General features: G+C 54.8%; 1 protein-coding gene across 4 annotated transcripts in view; it reads right to left on the reverse strand.

The window, feature by feature from the left end:
* The window catches only part of AHRR (aryl hydrocarbon receptor repressor), an 82,811-nt gene extending 61,475 nt beyond the window's left edge, over window positions 1–21,336 (reverse strand). For 2 of the 4 annotated variants that reach the window (XM_081522308.1, XM_081522307.1), the window contains exons 1-3: window positions 21,160–21,336; window positions 11,723–11,795; window positions 2,308–2,489 (exon numbers count right to left, since the gene is read on the reverse strand). In XM_081522308.1, the coding sequence (XP_081378434.1) occupies window positions 2,308–2,489; window positions 11,723–11,795; window positions 21,160–21,250 (346 nt within the window). In that variant the 5' untranslated portion in view covers window positions 21,251–21,336. Of the gene's footprint in view, window positions 1–2,307; window positions 2,490–11,722; window positions 11,796–12,624; window positions 12,693–21,159 lie in introns of all 4 variants that reach the window. The other 2 variants (XM_081522309.1, XM_081522310.1) reach the window with 2 other exon arrangements.
* Window positions 21,337–23,195: the final 1,859 nt, after the last annotated feature.

The following is a 23,195-nucleotide window of genomic DNA, read 5'->3' on the forward strand; positions in this document are numbered from 1 at the left end:
TGGCTCAGTGGTAAGGAATCTGCCTGCAATGCAGGAGCCACAGGAGATGTGGGTCAATCCCGGGGTTGGAAGATCCCCTGGAGGAGGGCATGACAACCCCTGCAGTATTCCTGCCTGGAGAATCCCATGGACAGAGGAGCCTGGTGGGCTGCAGTCCATGGGGTCACAAAGAGCTGGACACGACTGAAGTGACTTAGCACTTACACACGTCACGTGAAGCCCCTGTAGAGCTGTCACTTTCAGTTTCCACTTGGAATGGAGGAGCTGGGAAAGTGGCCCACACAAAGAACCACATAACCCTCGAGTTTCCCCATTTTCCTGCGCGCATCAGAGATCCAAGGCCCGGGCAACCATAACCCAGGGAAATACAGGTGCTTTAAGGAGGAACAGGAGATTGTGGGCATGGGAGGGACTCAGAGAGAATTCAGGCCCAGGTCTGCAAGTGGGCCAGTGGGACACGCAGGAGAAAGCAGGACTCCTGGCAGTTGCAAGAGGTGTGGACCTGGGGATCCGCGGGGGGCTCGGGGCTGACCACAGGGAGGAGGGGGCCGGCAGGGCAGGGCGCGAGTTGCTGGGGGAGGGGCCCAGACCACAGCTGAGGAGGGTGGGGCCTTCTCAGTGCAGGACTGCAGTAGCAAGGGTCCCTTAGATGGCTCCATGATGGGGCTGCCTCTATGCAGCCTGCAGACCACACCACCCCCCTCACCTCCTCTTGGAAGCCCTCCAGCCTGCACAACTCTCTTGGTGACCCCCCAAATTCCTGTACCCATGGCATCCACTATTCTCTGCTGCCCTCCAAGCCTACTTTCCCAAAAATGCTTCATAAGCTTGTGTCTCCAGCCATGGGGGGGCGGGGGGTCCCGGGTGATTTACTGGGGGACAAACCTGCCTGGGTGCTTGGTGAATCCCAGGCCAAGCTGTCAAAACTCTGTCCATGTCCCCACCCTGTGATGTCCACGAGCCTCGGCGGGGTGTGGACACAGGTGGGCCTCACAAGAGGCAAGGACCTCCCCGCCCTCAGAACCAAGCCTGGGTCAGCAGACAGAGCCCTGAGGGCTAGGCCTCCCCCCGGGGACAGAGATGCCTTTCCACGAGGGGCAGCTCAGCTCACCGGGGTCAGTACCACCCAATGTGCGGTGTGTACCTCCCAACAGGGGTCCAGCCCCAGAGCAGAGCCAGACAGGGGGAGGGGCCGCAGGACCCTGGGGAGTGGGATCCAGACCCCGTCAGGGCCCTCACACAGAGGGAGTTCCCAGGCCAGCAGCGGTGGGAGGACTGGGGTTCCCGCTCCGAGAGACAAAGGGAATGCGGGCGGGCCCCATGCCCGGCTGGTCGGCGCTGGCTCAGCTGGAGGGCGCGGCGAGCAGGTCCCTGGGGGTGTTGGGGTTAAAAGCAGCCTGACTCCTCAGGAAACGTGCCCGCCCAGGCCGAGAAAGCCAGCAAGGCACAGTGGCTGCCACACTTCAGACACGTCGGACACACACACATCCCCAGCCCCGCAGCGGGGCCAGCACCGCACAGGCCTGGGTCCCTGTGGTTCCCGGCCGCAGCCTCAGGGCCAGCCCTCCCAACCACAGCCCGAGGCGGGTTTCGGCCGCAGGAGGCTGTGCACATGTTGACTCCCAGAGCCTTGAGCAGAGCGCGAGCGGGCGGGCGGCTGCCGTCCGCCACCCCCTGGTGTCCACCCGTGCCCACTATAAACACTCGCCTTACCTCTGCCCGAAGACACAGAATAAAGGCGCAGTTCTGTAAGAAGCTCAGACTTGGCTGAGGGCTGATGGCCGCGGTCCGGGCTGCTGAAGCAGGACGGTGACAACCACATTTCTTCCCCAGGAGCTCATCCCAGCCACCCAAAGAGTAAGTCTTGGCCGGGGGCACTGGACATGAGTGAGTACCCAGCGCCCTGCAAGGGCCCAGCCGACACACTAGCTGCCCTACGCCGAGGAGGGCCGCATCTGGCCCGGCGCACAGCATCCCCAGGGCTGGGGCAGGTGAGCCAAACAGGGGGCGGGCTGGCCCCAGCCCCCTCCCCACCAGAGCTGCTCTGGTCAGTCGCACTCAGGACTCTGCCTCTAAAGGGTTCCAGACAAGAAGTGAAAACAGGCCCATCCCGGGGAAGCCAGGTGGGACCAGGTGAGGGCCAGGGGGACAGAGATGATAAAGCCAGGTGAGGCCAGGTAAGGCCCAGGGGTGTGGGGGGACAGAGGTGATAAAGCTGAGTGGGACCAGGTGAGACCCAAGTGGGCAGAGGTGATAAAGCTGAGTGGGACCAGGTAAGGCCCGGGCGGACAGAGGTGAGGGTCCTACCTTGGAAGAAGCTCTTCACCCTGAGGTAGCTGACGCTGAGACGCAGGACGGAAAGCTTGTCGAGCTTAGAGATGATGTCAGGCGGCAGCGGCAGCAGGCTGGCCAGGTGGTCCAGCTCGGCGTTGAGGCGGTCCCGGTGCCGCTTGGAAGGGTTCGACTTCTCGGCACCCACAGCAGGCCTCCTGTGAGGGGAAGACCACAGTCAGGCTGGGACTCCCAGGCAGAAAGCGTCCCAGGCAGTGACCTCAGGAGGAGCACTCGGCTTCAAAAGGCGGCCGCCGGCAAACACGTGCCTCACGGGATGAAAAGGCACCAGTTCCCGGAGACACACAAGCTAGACTGCAGCCACGCTGGGCATAGAGGCCACGCCGGCCACAGAGAGCCACGCCGGGCACAGAGAGCCATGCCAGCTACATCAGCCACACCGGCCACATCAGCTACACCAGCCACACCAGCTACATCAGCTACACCAGGCACAGAGGCCACGCTGGGCACAGAGGCCAAGCTGGCCACATCAGCTACACCAGCCACACCAGCTACACCAGCCACATCAGCTACCCCAGCCACGCCAGCTACACCAGCCACACCAGCTACACCAGCCACATCAGCTACACCAGCCACACCAGGCACAGAGGCCACGCCGGGCAGAGAGGCCATGCCGGCCACATCAGCTACACCAGCCACACCAGCTACACCAGCCACATCAGCTACACCAGCCACGCCAGCTACACCAGCCATATCAGCTACACCAGGCACAGAGGCCACGCCAGGCACAGCGGCTACACTGGACACAGAGAGCCACGCCAGCTACATCAGCCACACCGGCCACATTGGCCACGCCAGCCACATCAGCCACACCAGGCACAGTGGCCACGCCAGCTACATCAGCTACACCAGCCATATCGGCCATGCCGGCCACACCAACCGTGCCGGCCACTGGTCGCAGCTCTGGAGGGAGGCCCAGAGATGGGGAAGAGCCAGCAGGAGGGCCATGTGGCTTCTCTGTGCTAACACCCACCAAGGTAGCAATGGGCACCACCCCTGGGCACACTGCTCAGCTCTCTCGGGAGCTCCTCTGGGCCCTGCCCTCGAGGGCTGCGCAGCCCCTCTGGGCCCGTGTCCCCCTGTTCAGCAGGGCTGGAAGAAGCTAATAAGGCCAAGGTGAGCAAGGCGGCCTGGGCACCATGGTGCCCCCCACCGGCCCCTCCACACAGGAGCAGGAGGCCAGGGTCCCGCCACAGGCCTGCTCCCCTCCGAGTAGGAACGTCCTGCCCGCCGCAGCCCCCCTCACGGGCCCTCCCACCCGCCCCTGGACCTGCCCCCTCCGCGCAGAAATGTCTCCTCACCCTCCTTCCTAGAAAGCGAGGCCAGGGCAGTCCTGGAGGGGCCATCTCCTCAGGACCTGCATTCCCCTGGTCAGGGGCTGCCTTCAGGGGCTCCAGGCTCCTGGGTCCGTAAGGGCCTGTTTCGCTACCGTGCGCTCATCTGTAAGTACCTGGAAACCTGCCCCACACAGTCCTTTCGGTCAGAAACCCCCGGGCTCCCCCACCCCACGTGCTGTGGGGGCCGAGGCCACACAGAACCGCACAAGAGCAGACGCTCCAGCATGGCTCCATCTTTCTCTTGACTGGGCTGTAATTCACGTAACATAAAGCTGCTTTAAAGTGAAACTTAGGACGTTCACAGAGCTGTGAGTCAAGCTCCAACAATCAAACCTCCATCAAGCTCCAAAACACTTCTTCACCCCCAAGTCACACTCCTACCAAGCGGCTTCTCTCATCTTCTCCTCTCAGCCCCCAGCAGCTACAACGGGTGTCTGTCTCTCCGGATTTGCTCATTCAGTCACCTCTGTAGATGGAGTCAGACTTCTCACGCCTGGCACACTTCGCTGACCATCACACAGTCAAGCTTTGTCCACCAGGAAGCCTGTGTGGAGCCTCACCACTTCTCAGGGCTCAGTCATATTCCATGGCCTTGTGATTTTATGTTTAACTTTTTGAGGAGTTGCCAGACGATCTTCCACACCAGCCATATTTCACAGCCTCACCAACACTTGCTATTGTCCTTTTTTTAAGTAACATTCTCATAGGTGTGATGGTGTAACAGTGTGATCACTCACCTAGAGCCAGGCATCCTGGAGTGCGAAGTCAAGTGGGCCTTACGAAGCACCACCATGAGCGAAATTAATGGAGGTGATGGAATTCCAGATGAGCTATTTCAAATCCTAAAAGATGATGCTGTTAAAGTGCTGCACTCAAAATGCCAGCAAATTTGGAAAACTCAGCAGTGATCACAGCACTGGAAAAGGTCAGTTTCATTCCAGTCCCAAAGAAGGGCAAAGCCAAAGAATGTTCACACTATCTGCACAATTGCACTGATTTCGTATGCTAGCAAAGTAATGCTCAAAATTCTCCAAGCACGACTTCAACAGTACGTGAACCAAGAACTTCCAGATGTGCAAGCTGGATTTAGAAAAGGCAGAGGGTTCAATGTATGATACAGGGTACTCGGGGCTGGTGCACCAGGATGACCCGGAGGGATGGGATGGGGAGGGAGGTGGGAGGGGGGTTCTGGAAGGGGATAACATGTACACCCATGGTGGATTCATGTCAATGTATGGCAAAACAAATATAATACTGTAAAGTTAAAAAATAGATAAACTAATTTTAAAAAAACATTCAAAAAAAAAAAGAAATCTATAGAAATTTTCAACATTCTGGTGGGCAGGCCTGGAGATCTACTCATCTTGTGGATGCCCAAAACAGACCTCTGCATAAGTTTCCTTGCTTATTAAATCTGCCATCTACCAAAAAAAAAAAGAAAAAAGAAAAGCAGAGGAACCAGAGATCAAATTGCCAACATCTGCTGGATCATAGAAAAGGCAAGAGAGTTCCAGAAAAACATCTACTTCTGCTTCATGGACTACACTAAAGCCTTTGATTGTGTGGATCACAACGAACTGTGGAAAATTCTTAAAGAGATGGAAATACCAGACCGCCTTACCTGCCTCCTAAGAAACCTGTATGCAGGTCAGGAAGCAACAGTTAGAACCGGACATGGAACAACAGACTGGTTCCAAATTGGGAAAGGAGTACGTCACGGCTGTATATTGTCACCCTGCACATTTAACTTACATGCAGAGTACATCATGAGAAACGCTGGGCTGGATGAAGCACAAGCTGGAACCAAGGTTGCCAGGAGAAATATCAATAACCTCAGATACACAGATGACACCACCCTTATGGCAGAAAGTGAAGAGGAACTGAAGAGCCGCTTGATGAAAGTGAAAGAGGAGAGTGAAAAAGCTGGCTTAAAGCTCAACATTCAAAAAACTAAGATCATGGCATCTGGTCCCATCAATGGAAACAGTGACAGACTTTATTTGGGGGGGCTCCAAAATCACTATATATTAAAAAGCAGAGACATTACTTTGCTGACAAACGTCCATCTAGTCAAGGCTATGGTTTTTCCAGTAGTCATGTATGGATGTGAGAGTCAGACCATAAAGAAAACTGAGCACCAAAGAACTAATGCACTTGAACTGTGGTGTCGGAGAGGACTTGAGAGTCCCTCGGACTGCAAGGAGATCCAACCAGTCCATCCTAAAGGAAATCAGTCCTGAATATTCATTGGAAGGACTGATGCTGAAGCTGAAACTCCAATACTTTAGCCACCTGATGGGAAGAACTGACTCATTTGAAAAGACCCTGATGCTGGGAAAGATTGAAGGCAGGAGGAGAAGGGGATGACAGAGGATGAGATGGTTGGATGGCATCATTGACTCAATGGACATGAATGTGAACAAGCTTTGGGAGTTGGTGATGGACAGGGAGGCCTGGTGTGCAGCAGTCCATGGGGTCACAAAGAGTTGGACACGACTGAGTGACTGAACTGACTGAATGAATGAATGGCCAATAATGTTGGGCATCTTCTCACGTGCTTGTTGGCCATCTCTGTATCTTCTTTGGAGAAGTGTCTACTCGAGCCTTTTGCCCATTTTTAAATTGGGTTGTTTGCTCTTGAGTTGTAGGAAATCTTTATATATTCGGGATACTAGATCCTTAACAGATAAACAAATTTTCTCCCATTCTCTGGTTATCTTGTCACTTTCTTCTGTTTCTTTTCTTTTTTCTTCCTTAATGAGGTGCCTACACCAACATCAGTCATCTGCTAACAAAATGCAGAGCCTGGAGGCGTGGGAAGACGGAGCAGCCTCGTGTGGACTGGACTTGCCACCCAGAGGGGAGCCCCGCCCAGAAGTGAGAGAACTCAAGGCCTCCCCAGGTGCAGGGGCCAGAGGAAGGCAGAGACCTCGCTGCGGGCAGGCCTGTGGGGAGCAGGCCCCACCCACACCTGGGATGGACTGAGCAGTGACTGTCCCCACCTCCGCCCCGTGGGGCGCCGGAGGACACTCCTGACTGAAGACACGGGTGTTGGGAAGGCTCTGTTCCTTCCAGCTTTCTCAAACTGAGCACCCGGCTGCCCCTCTGAACGCAGCCCAACGGGTCTCCTCAGGCCTCGGTTCCAGGGGCCAGGGCAGTGACCCTCGTCCCCACCAGGGGACAAGCTGACCTCGGGCTCGGGCCCAGGGCCACGGGGGGAAGCCCCGACTCCACAGGGCGGAGACTCGGCAGGAGGTGAGGGACACAGAAGCCAGAAACCAAAACACCTGGGACAAGTCCAACAGGAGACACCCCGACACCTAAACAGCGCTGAGGAAGGAGACACAAACAATGCAAAGACACACCGAACCCACAGCCAGGAAGGCTGGGTACGGTTAAGACGGTGTTACCCCCAAACTGACCTGCAGACTTGATGGAGCCTCGACGGAAATCTCAACAGGACTTTCTGCAGAAACGACAAGCAGTCTAGACTTTACATGGACGTGCAGGGCATCGTCAGTCAGAGGGCAGACTGACTGACCGTAAGCCTCTCTGAGTTAAGTGTTCCCTTTTGGTTTCATTTCACAGAAAGATGGAAAAAGATCAATGGAGAAGAACAGAGGGTCCAGAAACAGACCCACATACTTTTGGTCAATTTATCTGACAAAGACACTAACGAAATTCAATAGGAAAAGACAGTCTTTTCAATAAATGGGGCTAATCAACTGGACAGCCAAGAAAACAAGTAAACATCAACCCTTACCTCACACAATACCAGAAATTAGATCAAAACAGACTGCAGGCCTAAGTCTAAAATGTACCATAAAACTTTACAAGAAAATACATTAGAAAATCTTGGAGACCCTGGAAGTAGTCCTGGGACTCTGAGGGCACACACTAAAAATACTGTGAAAGAAAAATAATGATAAATTGATCTTTCTCAAAGAATTTAAAATGACTTTTCAAAGTCACCATTAAGAAAATTAAAAAGGGAGCCATAGATTGATTGGCTAAAAATATTCACAAGAGCCTACATCCAGAATATGTAAAGAAGTTTCACAATTCAACAAGAGGACAAACAGCCCAATAAGAAGACAGATGAGTTTTTTAGACAAACTCTTTACCAGAGAATCCCATGGACGGAGGAGCCTGGTAGCTACAGTCCACGGGGTCGCAAAGAGTCGGACACGACTGAGAGACTTCCCCTTTCCCCTTTACCAGAGAAGCTCTGTGGACAAAAAATAAGCACAGGAAAGGCCCTGAGCACTGTTACTCACTGGAGAAATGCAACATAAAACCACGGTGAGCCTCCACCACAGCCCGTCGGGGAGTGAGGCCAGGACGGACACCCAGGCACCGTGAGGAGGCGGACGAGCCCCGCACCCCGCTGCCAGCAGTGTGAACAGAGAAGCTGCTCAGAAGACCGTCTGTCTGGTGGATTCTCAGAAAGTCAAGCCTTCCTCAACTGCACACAGACCCACAATCCCACCCAAGAGGAATGAAGGCGCACACCCGAAGACTCAAACATAAACCTTCACAGCAGCTTTGCTGGTGACACCCCAACTTGGGACCCACCCAGCTGTCACCTGAGATGAGTAAACACACGTGGTTCACCCACACCACGGGCACACAGTTGCAGAGGAAGCTACAGGGGATTGAAGCCCCCACATGGAGAAGGTCCCCTTCGTGGAAAGTCCCAGGAATTGGAGACCAGCCTGCAGGACGGTGGCGCAGGCAAGGTCACCTGGGACGAGGCCGCGGGAGGAATGGCAGGCACAAGGAGCCTCAGACGCGACAGAGCCTCGCTAACCGCAGTTTCAGGAGGGCCTTCTTGAGCCGCCCTGTGTCCCCACACGGATCAGACCGTGTGCAGCGAGCGCCCAAGGCGCTCTGGCCACTGCCAGTCACACGAAGACAGAAGCGGAGACGAGGGGGAGCCCCGTCACTCACACAGCTCTGAGCTCGGAGCGCAAGGGGCCGCCCCCAGAGCACAGGCCACAGTCACCCCCCTGCGGCAGGGAGCGGGGACACAGTCACCCCCCCCACAGTGGGGAGCAGGGGCCGGTCACCCCTCACGGTGGGGGGCGGGAGCCGGTCACCTCTCATGGTGGGGGGCGAGAACACGGTCACCCCCCAGGGGCGGGGAGCAGAGGCCAGTCACCCTTTGTGGAGGGGGGTGAGGACACGGTCACCCCTCATGGTGGGGTGGAGTGTGGACCTTGCATTCTGCCCTGCTTGCTCCGGTGTGGGCCCAGCGCTGGGCCTCGGGGGAGCATGTTCTCTCCCGGGCTTCTAGCAGGTTCCACCTTGCAGTCCATCGATGGCAGGCTCCAGACTTTCTTTGCCCACCCACAGCCCACAGGCTTGGTGAGCGGGCAGGACTGCAGCTGGCACGTGGGGCTCACACCCCCAGGAGGGCCCAAGCACTTTGGGCCCAGACACCTTCCCAGCAGCCTCCCCAGCCTTTGCAACCCACAGACACTGGTGCTCAGACAGGCTGGCAGGGCCATGTCCACAGGCACCGCTGGGTGAGTGTGTTCAGGTGTCCTTGCTGTCCCTTAAACCACAGATCTGAACACCCAACACCAAGACAAATCGGTGAGGAGAACACTGCTCATCCAGCAGAAACACTAGGACAACCAGCAGCCACAGGGAAGAAGACAGGCTGAGAGCACACACCTTTCACCAGGAAGGACTTCAAGTGCTCAAAACTTCTAAATGTATATTCAGTTCAGTTCAGTTGCTCAGTCGTGTCCGACTCTTTGCGACCCCATGAATTGCAGCACGCCAGGCCTCTATAAAAAATTGTTAAAAATTCTAGGAAAATTCTCATAAACTTGATGCAGGGAAGACCTTTCTAAATGTGACATAAAATTAGCCACAAAGGAAAAGATTAATAAACTCAACTACATGAAAATTAAGTGCTTTCTGCATGGCAAAGAATAATACCACAAGTAAAATAAAATCTGGCAGAAAGTATGTGAAACACGTTCAAGAATCTGTATCCCCAGTGTACAAAAAGCTCTCACAAATCACAAAGCACAAAAACATGAACAATCCGATAGAAAAATGAGCGAAAGCTATCGACACAGACAGTCACAGAAAAGGAGACACCGTGTCTGCCAGGCTCGAGTCTGAGAAAAGCACCCACATTCCCCAAAGCCCGAGGAGCACCGAGTGCCCAGCGGGGCTCAGCTCCAGCACCGGCCAGTGTGGTGATACCTGTGGAATCACAAACGCCACACTCCTGGCCTGAGCAACGCCACTTGTAGGAACACACGTGCCTGTTGGGTCTGGCCTTGATTCACCTGCTTGCAAGCTGATGAGCTGCTGCTGGCCACCGATCCTGGCCGAGGCGCCAGCTCCCCAGCTCAGCAGGAAAGTCACTGCTCACAACACAGCAGGCAGTGCCCCTCTGTCTGCATCACTGACCCACGCCCCCAAGTCCATGAGGGTGACACAGTTGGGGCCAGGCAGGGGCTACGGTGCGGGCTCTGTTCCAAAGCTGAGGAGTCCACCACTCCCACCATGAACACTCAACAAGCCTGCGCGGCCCACGAGGAAAGGCCAGCACGCAGCCAGGGCAGCCGCCTGTTCAAAGACGGGCAGGAGCTCAACACGAGGCCCGAAGTCACAGCACAGATACCCATGAGACGGTCTGAGCAGGCGCTGGTGGAGGGCTGGAGTCAACACACCATGTGTGTCCTGAACTGCTGGACAAGGAACCCTCGAGGAACAATGGAACTAGGTGCACTGCCAGGTGTACAAACACGGCCGGCCCCTCATGCACAGAGGTGGGGAGCTGCCCCGATAAACACTGTTTTGGCTGGTTTGTGCATTAATGCTCTCAGCCCCGCAGGTGTGGACACAGCCCCCTGGATCCTGGTGGACACATCCCCCCTGGATCCTGGTGGACACAGCGCCCTGGATCCTGGTGGACACAGCCCCCTGGATCCTGGTGGACACAGCGCCCTGGATCCTGGTGGACACGGCCCCCTGGATCCTGGTGGACACGGCCTCCTGGATCCTGGTGGACACGGCCCCCTGGATCCTAGTGGACACACCCTCACCCCCAGATCCCAGGGCACACAGCTGTCTCCAGGTCCTTTCTTTCCCTATCTAAGGAGACAAGTGTTCTCACCAGAGCAGAGGAGCTCAGGACGTTGCCCCGCCTCTCCCTGGGTATACAACTCTGCCCTTCCCCTGCCCCCCGCCGACTAGGCTGCACACTTGCCCCCAGCCCCATCCCAAGGTCACAGAAGCCACACAGCTGACTCAGGTGACAGCCACTTTCCAAAGTCCAGCCTCACCAGTCTTGCAGCCCGTCCTTGGGGCTGGAGGGGCCCCCACCCCTGTCAACCTCTCACAGGTCCTGCAGCCCTCAGGGGCCAGAGGGTGGCCTGGGTCACGGAAACCTGGACGCGCACACAGACATAACTACAGGTGTGCGCGCGCACACACACACACACACAGAGCTGTGTTACACACAAGAAGCGACACCGCACACACACACACATGATCACACACACGGCCCCACACGGTAGACGCATGTAGAACCTGGCCCCAGACTCTGAGGGCCACTCTCTGCGACCGACCAGCCACTTGCACGACTGCAAGGTGCCCGCACGGTGGCCCCGAGCCCCACTGGGCAGCCACAGACAGGGCTGGTGGGGCTGAGCCTGGGGTACCCCCCAACTCAGCCTCCTGGAGGCTGGGAAGATGAGCCCCGGTCTCCTTTCACTTGGGGTGAAGCCCAGGGGCACTGGGGTGTGTCCAGCCGGAAACAGAGTCTCACCCGGGCAGTGGAGGTGAGACTCAGCCAGACCTCAGCTGCAATCAAGGCCGGGAAGGCGGCCCAGGGTCCCGCCCCCGCGCCCCGCAGCCAAGACCCCAAGATCCTGAGGGTGCCTGGCCCTCAGGAAGGCCTGACCGAAACCTTGCCTCACTCGCTTTCTTCCTAAAATTCACTTTTTCCAATGAAAACACAAGGCCTCCCCCCGTCAGCAGCCGTCAGCAAAGACATGATACTTTACTGTTTCTGAACAGGCTTCCTGCGTTTCCTCCCGGCGTACAGGCACTCCCCCGGCGGGATCATCGTCTCGGGCCCTAAAAGAGAAGGAGCGTCACGTTGGTCATGCTGAACGGAGCCAGTGTCCACACAATGCGCCAAACCCCGAGGCGGCGGCCGGGCGTGCCCCCCCAGCATGGCGCACAAGGGCACAACGCCCTGGGTGTGAACCACGGCCCCCAGGCCCAGGCCCGGAGAGGTGGGAGCCGGCTCCTGGCCGTGCCCCTTCTCCACGGGCGGCCCCTGGGCCCCCAGGGTGGCCCAAGGACCTGGTCCTGTCACCGGACTTCTGAGAGGAGAGCCCTGTGCTGGGAAAGCTCCCGGCAGGTAAACCACCCGAAGCGACTGGAAACTGGAGTTGCTGCTCCAGCAGGACACCCGGCCACGGGCACAGAGGGCCAAGCGCTGGGTCAGGGCTCCGGGCAGGTGGCCCCCGTCACGCTGCCTGTGGCCCGTCTGTCCCTCCCACCAGCCCACTGGCCTGTACTTCTGGGCACACGGGCTTCCTCTTTTCTACATAAAATCTCTCTCAACGCCACCACACAAGGCATCTGCTTTGGCCACTAACTCAGAGCTGCACTGAGCCCAGCTGACCACGCCTGGTGGCCACCGCCTGCAGTGTGGACGCGAACACCGGCTGAGGGAGCAGCCCCGTGACCGTGGCCCAAGGCTGGGCCGCCTGCCCATCACCTCAGGGCACACGTCAGAACCTCAGCTTCCGGTGCAGTGCGGCTGAGCCTCACGGACGCCCTGCGGACCAGCAACCCCTCGGCGTCAGGCTCTGGGCCAGCAGACGCGGAGAGGAGGCCAGCAGCCCTGCCCAGCCTCAAGCGTCCAACCTGGAAGAGGAAGCAGATTCAAACTCACGATTTCCACCCTTTCCTCCACGTTCAGCAAGTGATGTGAAAATGCCGGAAACATGTCATGAATCCACTCTAAGCAAAAGAAACACACTTTGACTACTGGCAGAAGTAGGTAAAATAAATGGATCAAATAAGATACACCGATCCCAAGTCCAGCTGGAGTAGCTGTGTGAGTAGCTGAGTGAGCGTCAGACAAAGCTGACTTCAGACAAAGGAGAGTCACCAGCACAGAGAGGGACGCCATGCGAGGATGAACAGGCCTGTCTTTCTCAACGACAATGCACCACCCAGAGTTTCAAAACACGTGAAGCAAAAACTAAAACAAACTGAGAAGATACTTCATCAGTGACTTCAACATTCCTCTCTCACTAATCGATCGTTGTTGTTCAGTCACTAAGTCATGCCCGACTCTCTGGGACCCCATGGACTGCAGCAGGCCAGGCCTCCCTGCCCATCACCAACTCCTGGAGTTTACTCAAAGTCCTGTCCATTGAGTCGGTGATGCCATCCAACCATCTCATCCTCTGTCATCCCCCTCTCCTCCTGCCTTCAATCTTTTCAGTAATCAATATAGCAAATAAACAGAAAATCACAAAAATTGTGGAATATCCAAACAACAGACAGAGACTAATTGAAGTATATATAGACCACTTCACCCAACAACAGCAGAGTCCACACTCTTTGTAGTTGGAACATTCAAGACAGACCATATCTGAAACGTAAAGCAATCCTTAACAGACTTAAAAGAATAAAAATCATACAAAGTGTGTTCTCTAACAATAATGAAATTAAACTAGAAACATATATGGAAAATTCCCAACTATCTGGTAAGCAAAGAGAAAGAGAAAGAGGTCAAAGAGAAAGTTTCAAAGAAATTTAGAAGTATTTTGAATTGAATGAAAATGAAAATACAACACATCAGACTTTATGGGGTACAGCTGAGCAGTACTTTGATGGACACTGGTAACATTAAATGTTTATAGTAGGAAAAAATTAAAGGTTCCAGGTAAGTAACCTAAGCTTCCACTTTAAGTAACTACAAGAAAACAAATCCAAATCAAGCAGAAATGTGGAAATAATAATGGAAATATCAATAAAACTTATGTTTCTTCTGTTTGTTTTGGGGTTTTTTTGACCTGGAGGCATGTGGGATCTTAGCTTCCCAACCACAGATCAAACCTGCACTCCCTGCATCGGAAGGCAAAGTCCTACCCACTGGATCGCCAGAGAAGTCCCTCAGTGCAACTTAAAACAGAAAAACAAGAGAAAAATAAACGAAGCCAAGAGCCGGTTCTTTGAAAAGACCAACAAAATTGATAAACCTCTTGCCAGGCTGATCAAAAAATAGAGAAGAGACAAATTACCAATATCATGAATGAAAGGTGAAACAGAGGAGGACCCTATGGTCCTTGCCCCCTACCATGTCCTCTGCCTATCTTTTGTCTGCAGAAAACTTTGGTCAAAGAATAAGTTTAATCAGAGAAGTGAGAAATGCAGAAACAAAGGAAAACCGTCAGAGACTAAACAGTAATGCAGTCATTAAGCATAGTCAAGGACCTTTAGCTCTTTCTCAAAGGCTATATATAATATTCTGAGCCATATCCTGTGAGCTGTCTTATAGACACTAAAACACCAGGTGGAGAATTTAAACTACATGATGACCAGACTGTACCCAGGACATGAGCTAATCCAGTTCCAAGAATTGGCCTCAAAGAAATGGTAACAAACTGACCCTGGAGCTGAAAATTAACTGTACCTAAAACAACCAAGATGATGTTGATCAGACCACCGATGACCAACGTGAGGACGACTGTCAGAGCTGAGTGTGCTGTTTCTGCTGTTTCTGCGAGAACCTCCCCCCACCGCCGCCCCCGCACTTCTCTCTATAAAAGCTCTTGCCCTCTGGTTGCCAGTACGGGGTGGGAGCCAGCCTTTGGACAGACGTCCGCCACCCTCCCTCCGTCCCAGCTGCTGGCATCTGAAATAAAGTAAACTTTCCACCAACCTGGCCTGTTTACTGGCTTTTGGGCAGTGAGTAGCCAGACCCCACATACCTTTTGGTAACAGATTTTGCAGCGAGCAGCTGGACCCCACCTCACTCTTTTGGTAACAAAGGGACATCACTACAGACCCCACAACCATCAGAAGGAAAACAAGAGAACACGGCCTTGAACTTAGCTGTGTGCCCTGCAAGTCCACGTGTTAAAGCCCTGGTCCCACATCTGACTGTCCTGGAGACGGGCCTTTAAGAGGTGATCGGGGTTAAATGCGGTCTTCCAGGTGGAGCCCTGCCCTGCTGAAACCGTTGGCCTCACAAGAAGAGGGAGAGGACAACACTCTTCACTGCATGCGAGCTAAGAGGCCCCTTCTCAGTAGAAGTCAGGTCAGCAGCCACCTGGATCTTGGGCTTCACAGCCACTGGAACTGTGAGAAATAAATCTTCATTATTCACAGGCGTTATTTAAGCCACAGAGTCTTCGTGTTTTGTTATGGCAGTCCAAGGAGACTAAGGGGCTTCCCTGGTGGCTCAGACAGTAAAGAATCTGCCTGCAGTGCAGGAGACCTGGGTTCAATCCCTGGGTCGGGAAGATCCCCTGGAAAAGGGAATGGCAACCCACTCTTGCCTGGAGAATTCCATGGACAGAGGAGCCTGGCGGGCTACAGTCCGTGGGGTTGTACAGAGTTGGACATGACTGAGCAACTAACATTTTCACACTTTCACTAAGGAGACTAAGACAAACACTCTCCCCACAGATTCAACAGTTTAGATGAAATGGACCAGTTTCCTAAACGACATAAACTACCAAACTTACTGAAGAAAAATAACCTGCTTAGCCCTGTATCTATTCCTACGACAAACAAAAGCAAATGCCCAGATGGAGTCATTGGTGAATTCTACCAATTTAAGGAAGAAACCATACAATTCTCTGCAAAAAACTAAAAATCAAATTTAAAACTGACAACTAATTTATTTAAGTTCAGCATTCCCTGATACCAAAACCAAAGATGTTTTGAGGAAACTATAGACAAAAAGCATCCCTCATGAACGCAGGCATAAAAATCTTCAATTAAATGTTAGCAAATGGGAACCAGAAATATACAAAGAGCACAACATATCACAAGTGAGGTTTGCTCAAGGAATTCAAGAATTTGAGTATAATTCACCTTATGAACAAAAGAAAAAATATATATGGTCACTTCAACATATATACAATGCATTAGGCAAAATCTAAATCCATGCAGAATAATTTTTAAGACTCTCATTAAACTAGAAATAGAAGGAACTTAATTAACCTGATAAAGTGTTAGTCACTTATGTGTGTCCAACTCTCTGTGACCCATGAACAGTAACCCACCAAGCTCCTCTGTCCATGGAATTCTCCAGGCAAGAACACTGGACTGGGTTGCCATTCCCTTCTCCAGGAGATCTTCCCAACCCAGGAACTGAACTCAGGTCTCTTGCATTGTAGGTAGATTCTCTACCATCTGAGCCATCAGAGAAGCCCAACCTGATAAAAGGCATCTACAAAAAGATGTACAGCTGACATCACACCTAAGAGTGCAAGACTGAATACATCTGGAGACCATGAATAAAACAAAGGAGTCCTCTGTCATCATTCCCCTTAATGATCACAGACAACATGATGGTACACATGGAAAATAACAAAATTTGGCTAAGACAAATCTCTTACAATAACTGAGTTCAGCGAGGTCACAGAGAAAAAGGACAATATAGAAAAGTCAGCTGCGTTTCCATACACTAGCAATGACCAACTGAATACAGATGTTTAAAAAGACCATACCATTTACAACAGCATCAAAATAAAAATTAAATATTTAGATATTTCAAGATATGGGTGTAAGAGTTGGACTGTGAAGAAAGCTGAGCGCCGAAGAATTGATGCTTCTGAACTGTGGTGTTGGAGAAGGCTCATGAGAGTCCCTTGGACTGCAAGGAGATCCAACCAGTCCATCCGAAAGGAGATCAGTCCTGGGGGTTCATTGGAAGGACTGACGTTGAAGCTGAAACTCCAATATTTTGGCCACCTCATGCGAAGAGTTGACTCATTTGAAAATGACCCTGATGCTGGGAAAGATTGAGGGCAGAAGGAGAAGGGGACGACAGAGGATGAGATGGCTGGATGGCATCACCGACTCAATGGACATGAGTTTGGGTAAACTCTGGGAGTTGGTGATGGACAGGGAGGCCTGGTGTGCTGCGGTTCATGGGGTCGCAAAGAGTCGGACATGACTGAGCGACTGAACTGAATATGTGTAACTGGGGCCCCAAAGAATAGGAGGGTAAAGGAGGTGACAGAAGCAAATTTAAGTAATAATAGCAGAAATTTGTCCAAACAATGAAAACTACAAACCTACAGATTCAAGAAGTCAATGTATCCCAAGCATAAGAAAGAGGAAAAAAACTATACGAGGCACATCAAAATCAAATCACTCATAACCAGCAATAAAGAGGATAATCTTAGAAGCTGCCAGAGACCACAGTCTTGGGCACAAAGAAACACAGGTACGTGTGACCACAGACGCCTCCAGCGAGACACGGATGCAAGGACATGGTGAGCAGCATCCTTAAAGCACCGAAAGAAAAGGCATGAAACTAGAATTCCCGACACTGAAAATCACTGCAAAAAATTAAGGCTAAATAAAGACTTTTTCAGACATGAAAAAGCTGAAAGCATTCATTGCCAGCTGACCCACACTATAAGAAATGTGAAAGAGTGTCTTCAGGCCAAAGGAAAATGATACCAGATGGAAACGTGGATCCACAAACGAACAGAAAGCACAGGAAGTGGTAACTGCAGGGTAAAAATGCAGGACTCCTTCTTACCATTTCAATATCTTTAAAAGATAATTGACTGTTTAAACAACGACTCGCAAAGGACACGACTGAGCGACTGAACTGAACTAAACTGAAACAACGACTACAGTGTGTTGTGAGGTTTACGACCACGCAGATGAACACGGCACCTACAGCACAGAGGCCAGGAGGGGGATGTGGCGGCGCCTCGGCAGCGGCGGGACGCAGGGGACAGTCCCCAGGGACCCCGTGTGCCAGGCACCCGCCTGCTCGCCAGGCCGGGCCCTCCCGGCACCTCTCCTCGGCAGTGAGCGTCGTGTGACACCTGCCACCCCGAGGGACAACAAAAAGACAAACAACCGAATTAAAAATGAGCAAAGGACCTGAATAGATATTTCTCCCTCAAAAAGCATACAAATGGTCAACAGGTACATAAAAAGATGCTCAGCATCATGAGTCACTAAGGAAATGCAAATTAAACCCACAATGAGATACCACTCCACACCCACAATGACGGCTAAAATTTTTTTAAAAAGGAAAATGACAAATGTTGGTGAGGAGGTAGGGAAAATGGGCCCCGAGTGCCTTGCTGGTGGGGATGGAAAATGGCACAGCTCCTGTAGAGAGCGTATGAGAATCTCCTCAAAAAGTGAAACACAGAGGCACCATACGAACCAGCCATCCCACTGCTAGCCCAAGAGAACTGAAAACATGCGTCCAAACAGAGTCCGGCCCACAAATACTCAGAGCAGCGCCATTCACAGCAGCCAAAAGCAGAAACAGCCCAAATGCCCATCGGCTGGTGAACAGATAAACAAACGTGCTCCATCCATATTGTGGACTGCCACTCAGGTGTAAGAAGGAGTGAAGCCCTAATGTTCCTACAACACGGATGGAGCTTGGAAACATGATGCTGCAGGACGGGAGGCAGGCCCCGAAGGGTTCACGTTGATTCCATGTAGAGGAAACGTCCAGAAAGTAGATGAATGCCAGGGGCCAGAGGAAAAAAGAAGGAGGAGTGACTGCTTGAAGGGTATGGCATTTCCATTTGGGATGAAGAAAATGTTTTGGAATTAGAGGTGGAAGTTGCACAGTTTTGGCAATATACTCAATAAATACCACGGTACTGTAAATTCTTTAATGGTCAATTTTATGTAATTGAATGTTACCATTCTAAAAACAAAGAACACAAATTTCTATATAAATAGAAATAAGATGTCTGGAGTGGCCAGGAAAACGGGGAGTGGCAGAAGAGGACCAAGCGGTGGCAGTGCCAGTGGCGTGTTCCCGGCAGGAGCGGGCTGGGCTGGGCTGGGCCGGGGTGTTCCTGGCAGGGCTGGGGTGGTTTCTGGGCAGGGGGCAGCTGCAGGGCTTGGGGGTCAACAGCTGGCTTTGAAGCTGCGGGGTGACGAGTCCAAGGAAACGAGAGCTCTGGAGATGGGCTGGGGCTGGTGAGTGGGGCCTGGTGGCCACAGGCCGGAGCAGGGACGGGTGGGCAGATGCTTGGGAAGGGTTCAGCCTTCTCAGCTCACCCGGAGCCATGGCCACCAGGCCTGCCGTTCTCTGGGAAGCCAGGTCAGAGCCTCGGGGGCTGGAACCCAGAGGGCGACATTGTGCCATATGAATTGCAAGGCCTCTCAACTCCAGCAGGAGAGGACTGAGCCGCACCCAGACCAGGCCCAGCCTCAGGGCACACTGGGCAGGGACGATCCCCGGGCCGAGAGGGGCCGGGCACTCAGAGACCCACTGAGCCCTGTCAAGAGCCAGAGTGGCGGGGGGCTGACCTGCACCAGCCCCAGGAGACCCCTCCCCAGCACCACTATTCCCTAAATGAGCCCAAGGCTCGGACCAGGGGTGGCGCGGGGTGGGGGTGACAGGGAAGATGAGCCGGGGGGGACTCATCGAGGGGGTCGTGCTGACCCCTCACTTCCCTCGGTACAAACCCCCTCCAGCAGCAGGACCTGAGCAGGTCCGGGCTCCCTGGCGCAGTCCTCCCCCAGCGTGCACACAGCCAGCCCACAAAGCCCTGGGATGGTAAGGCCCTGAAAACACAAGTTACGGCAAAAAGCACCAGAGCAAACAAGCACATGCCAGGCACCCTGTCAGGGGTGGGAGAGGAATCCCGGGGTGGGCGTCCCGGGGTGCCGCTGCTCCCTGGAAGAGCCTCGTCGTGCCCTAGGAATCCTCAGTGTGGGCTCCATTTTCCTAACCACTTGCGCACTCTCCTCAAAAAGATGAAGCCCTGGTGGGACTGGACCATCCTCCCCAGAAACACACCAGCGGGCAGTGCGGGCCCAGCCTCCCAGAGCTCTGAGCCGCCTGTGCTGCTCGGAGAAATCTGGACTTTCATAAGACGCTTTCATGGTAAAAATAATAGTTGTCCACTTCAGAAAATACACATAAGCAAAAACCAGAAAGAAAAGAGCCTCCCACACCACAGAGTGGTGCCCATGGCTCCCGCCCGGCATGGGTGCCCCTGTCCACGCGGCCGCCCCACTCTGGGGCCAAATCAAGAGGGGGACAATGCCCAACGTCCAAGTCCAAGCTCTGCCCAGGACCACCCGAAGTCCTCACCAGCACACAGACCACAGGCGTGGTCTGCTGGCCCCGGCGGCTGGATCCGGCACAGACTGCACCCCCCCAGGGGCAGAAGGCTGCTCACCTGCCCACGAGTGGGTCCCGAGACCACTGGGACGGGGCTTGGGCCCAAGAGGCTGCAGAAGTCGGGCTGGAGGCCCTGATGGCGGACGCTGGGCGGAGACCGGCCAGGCTCAGGAGCCCGCCTCCGCCAGAGGCCCCTGGAGACGGCCCGGGTGGGCCGGGCCACTGACCGGGCCGGGAGAGGTCCAGTCACGACTGTCGAGCGCCCGGAGCGAGAGGGCAAGTGCCCAGGGCGCGCTCTCACGCCTCCTGTGTGCACCCGGCCCCTCGAGGGTCAGAGCCTGCGGCCGGTCACACACAGGCCCCATGTGAGTCACGGGGCGGCCACAGCTGGAGACCCGCCGGACGCTTCCAAGGGGGCAGCCTCCGGCCCCAGCCCCTCAGACCAACCGGGAGACAGACAGAGGAACCCCAGGGCTAACCTCCCAAGGCCTCCGGCCTCTGACCTCTGACTAGTCACCTGCCCTGTGGGCAGCCCAGTGCCTCTCACAAAGTGACCACAAGCTGGGGATTTTCCACCACTCAAAATAAGACTTTAGGGAGAAAAATTTTCTTGGTGCCACTAACTGAAGCCCAGCGAATTCCTGGAACACATGCCTTCAGCCTTCTCCAGTGTGAGAACCAAGGCTGGCGCTCCCTACCTGGAAGGAGGGGGTTGAGCTGCACACCCCCAGCTCTGGGGCCCCCCACGCTCACCAGCTGCCCTGGGGAGGGCTCAGGGGTTCCGTTCAAAGTCTTCCCCCAACCCCTAGCATCTGCCAGAAATATTTCCGAGGGAAACTGGGCCAAGAGCTAAGGGCAATTGGCCCAACTCTCCCACAGCCGGGGGAGGGGGGTGTCTGACGGGCTCCCAGGGCGGGAAACTGAGTGACCACAGCCATCGACGTGCACTGGCGTCCCTCGAAAGTTCTTGCTTTATTTTCAGGTGAGGAGCTGCCGGTTGGACCCCCGGGCCTGGAGACGTGAGGATGGGGTGAATGGAGGGGGACCCTTGGGGAGATGGCTCTGCGCGCGGGTCTCCACCGCGGAGCCGGACCCGCGGAGCGCGCCCGGGGCACTTACCCGGCCGGCGGGGCGCGGAGGCTCGGGCGCGCCCGCGGGAGGCGTCCGCCGGGACCGGGAGCTGTGTTGGCACGGCTGCCGGCGCTCGCATCTCAGGGACCAGGCGGCGGCGGCGGCCGCGAAAGGACAGCTCCACCCCGGCACGCGAGCCGCCCCGCCCCGAGACGACCGAGCCCCGGCGGCGGCAGGGGGCGCGCGCGTGCACCCCGCGCGGTCCCGGTCCGGTCGGCCCGTGCATCCCCGCACGGTGGGGTCCTGCCCTGCGCCCCTCTCTCCCCGTGGTCCCCGGGTCCGAGTGCGCCCCGGTGGGGTCCTGCCCTGCGCCCCTCTCTCCCCGTGGTCCTCCGAGTCTGTGCGCCCCGGTAGGGTCCTGCCCTGCGCCCCTCTCTCCCCGTGGTCCCCGGGTCCGAGTGCGCCACGGCGGGCTCGTGCTCTGCGCCTCTCGCGTCCTCGTGGAATCCTCAACGCTCTGTCGCCTACAGGCCGCTCTGTGCCCCTCGAAGCCCCCATGCTCCCCGCGGGAGCCCCGGACTCTATTCCTCGCCTCCAGTCGCGGCTCCCTTCCGCCGGCCAGCTGAGCCCGGTGCGCACCTAACCGCGGTGCGGAGGTGCAGGGCCCGAACTCCCCTAGCAGCTGGGTCCCGGCATCCGGATCAGAATGTGTAACGTGAGCGTAGCATGTCCTGCTCTACCTGCTTCTGTGGGGTTATTGCTAGAACCAGTCTTCCAGTTTAAAATATTAATATAGTACTTTTAACCTTGCATCTTCCAGGGGGAAGTCTTGATCCGGACGTTTCTGGTTCTCAGGAGCTAGGCCTCCAGCCGACCCGCCCCATCCTCGGGCTGCTCCTTCCTTCTCTCCCACCCGGACCGGCCCACCCTCCCTCCATCTTGGTGGACATGTCCAGACTTTGGAAGGCCCGCTTTCCCTCACTGGGTTGGAGCTGTGTATCTGGCCCAGAGCCTCCCAGACACCCATTACCTCACCTCACACCCTGGGCTCTCCACAAAGTCTGAAGGGTCCCCAGAGACCTCGGCCCAGGGGCCTCCTTGTGTTGCCGCGGCAATCCAGACCCTCCCTGGTCCCCAGGGAACCTCGCACTGTCTTCATGCCCTCCAGCAGCCAGCCTTGATCCCAGCCCCACCCTGAGCCCCAGTCCCGTCCTGACCTCACAGACCACAGGCCTCAGGACCTTGGCACTTGCTCCTGCTCCGGGAAATCTCTTCTGCAGATACTGGGAGGGCTGGCACTCTGATCCTCTGTCCTCAGAGAGAACATCCACTCCAGTTTAAACCCTGCTGTCCATCTCCTCTGGCTGCTCTGCCTTTCACAGGGCTTATTCTTGCCTGAAATCACACAGATGTTTCTTTGCTCCAGTGTCTAATAGGCAAACTCATCAGGTCTATTCACTTCTACCTGAGGAAAAGCAGAGCCCCCACTGCAGAACAGGAACTCAAAGTGTCAGCTTTTATTATTATTATTTTATATTACCTTTTGACATGGAGCAACATGCAGCTATGTGGCTGTATTTTTTAAGTAGTTAAAATCAGCTGCTGTATCTTGATCCAATTTTTGTAAAGTGCATTATGCACATTAAAAATCTGGGTGCATACCTCAGATTACAGGTGAACTTTCATTTCTTTTTCCTTGTTAAAAGTTCCACAATTTCTGATTATTTTGCAGAAGCACGGAGTACTTTTGAACTACTTTCATTGTTTTTCCTTTTTGTTAAGAAGAAAGAGTAGGCATGTGTAAGACGTTGGGAGGGAACATCTTGGATGGCAGGGATAATGAGGTCCCCTCTGTGAAGGCCAGGCCTGTAGGGAGCCCTGAGGGCAGGATGGAGGGTGGAGACCCCTGGGTGGGCGCCCTGAGGACGCGGAGCTTTGTAGACAGAGCCCTGCACCCCCTGCGTCCCCTTTGAGCCTGCTGCCAGGGCATCATTCCCACCCACCCACCAGCCCCCTGGGGAGCCCGCCTGAGCAAGACGCCTCAGTGCTTCTTACTGCCTCTTCCCGGGCCCGCCCCGCGCCGA

This window comes from Giraffa tippelskirchi, chromosome 8 (genome assembly GCF_054371585.1).
Source record: "Giraffa tippelskirchi isolate mGirTip1 chromosome 8, T2T-mGirTip1v1.2.pri, whole genome shotgun sequence".
Taxonomy (NCBI): Eukaryota; Metazoa; Chordata; class Mammalia; order Artiodactyla; family Giraffidae; genus Giraffa; species Giraffa tippelskirchi.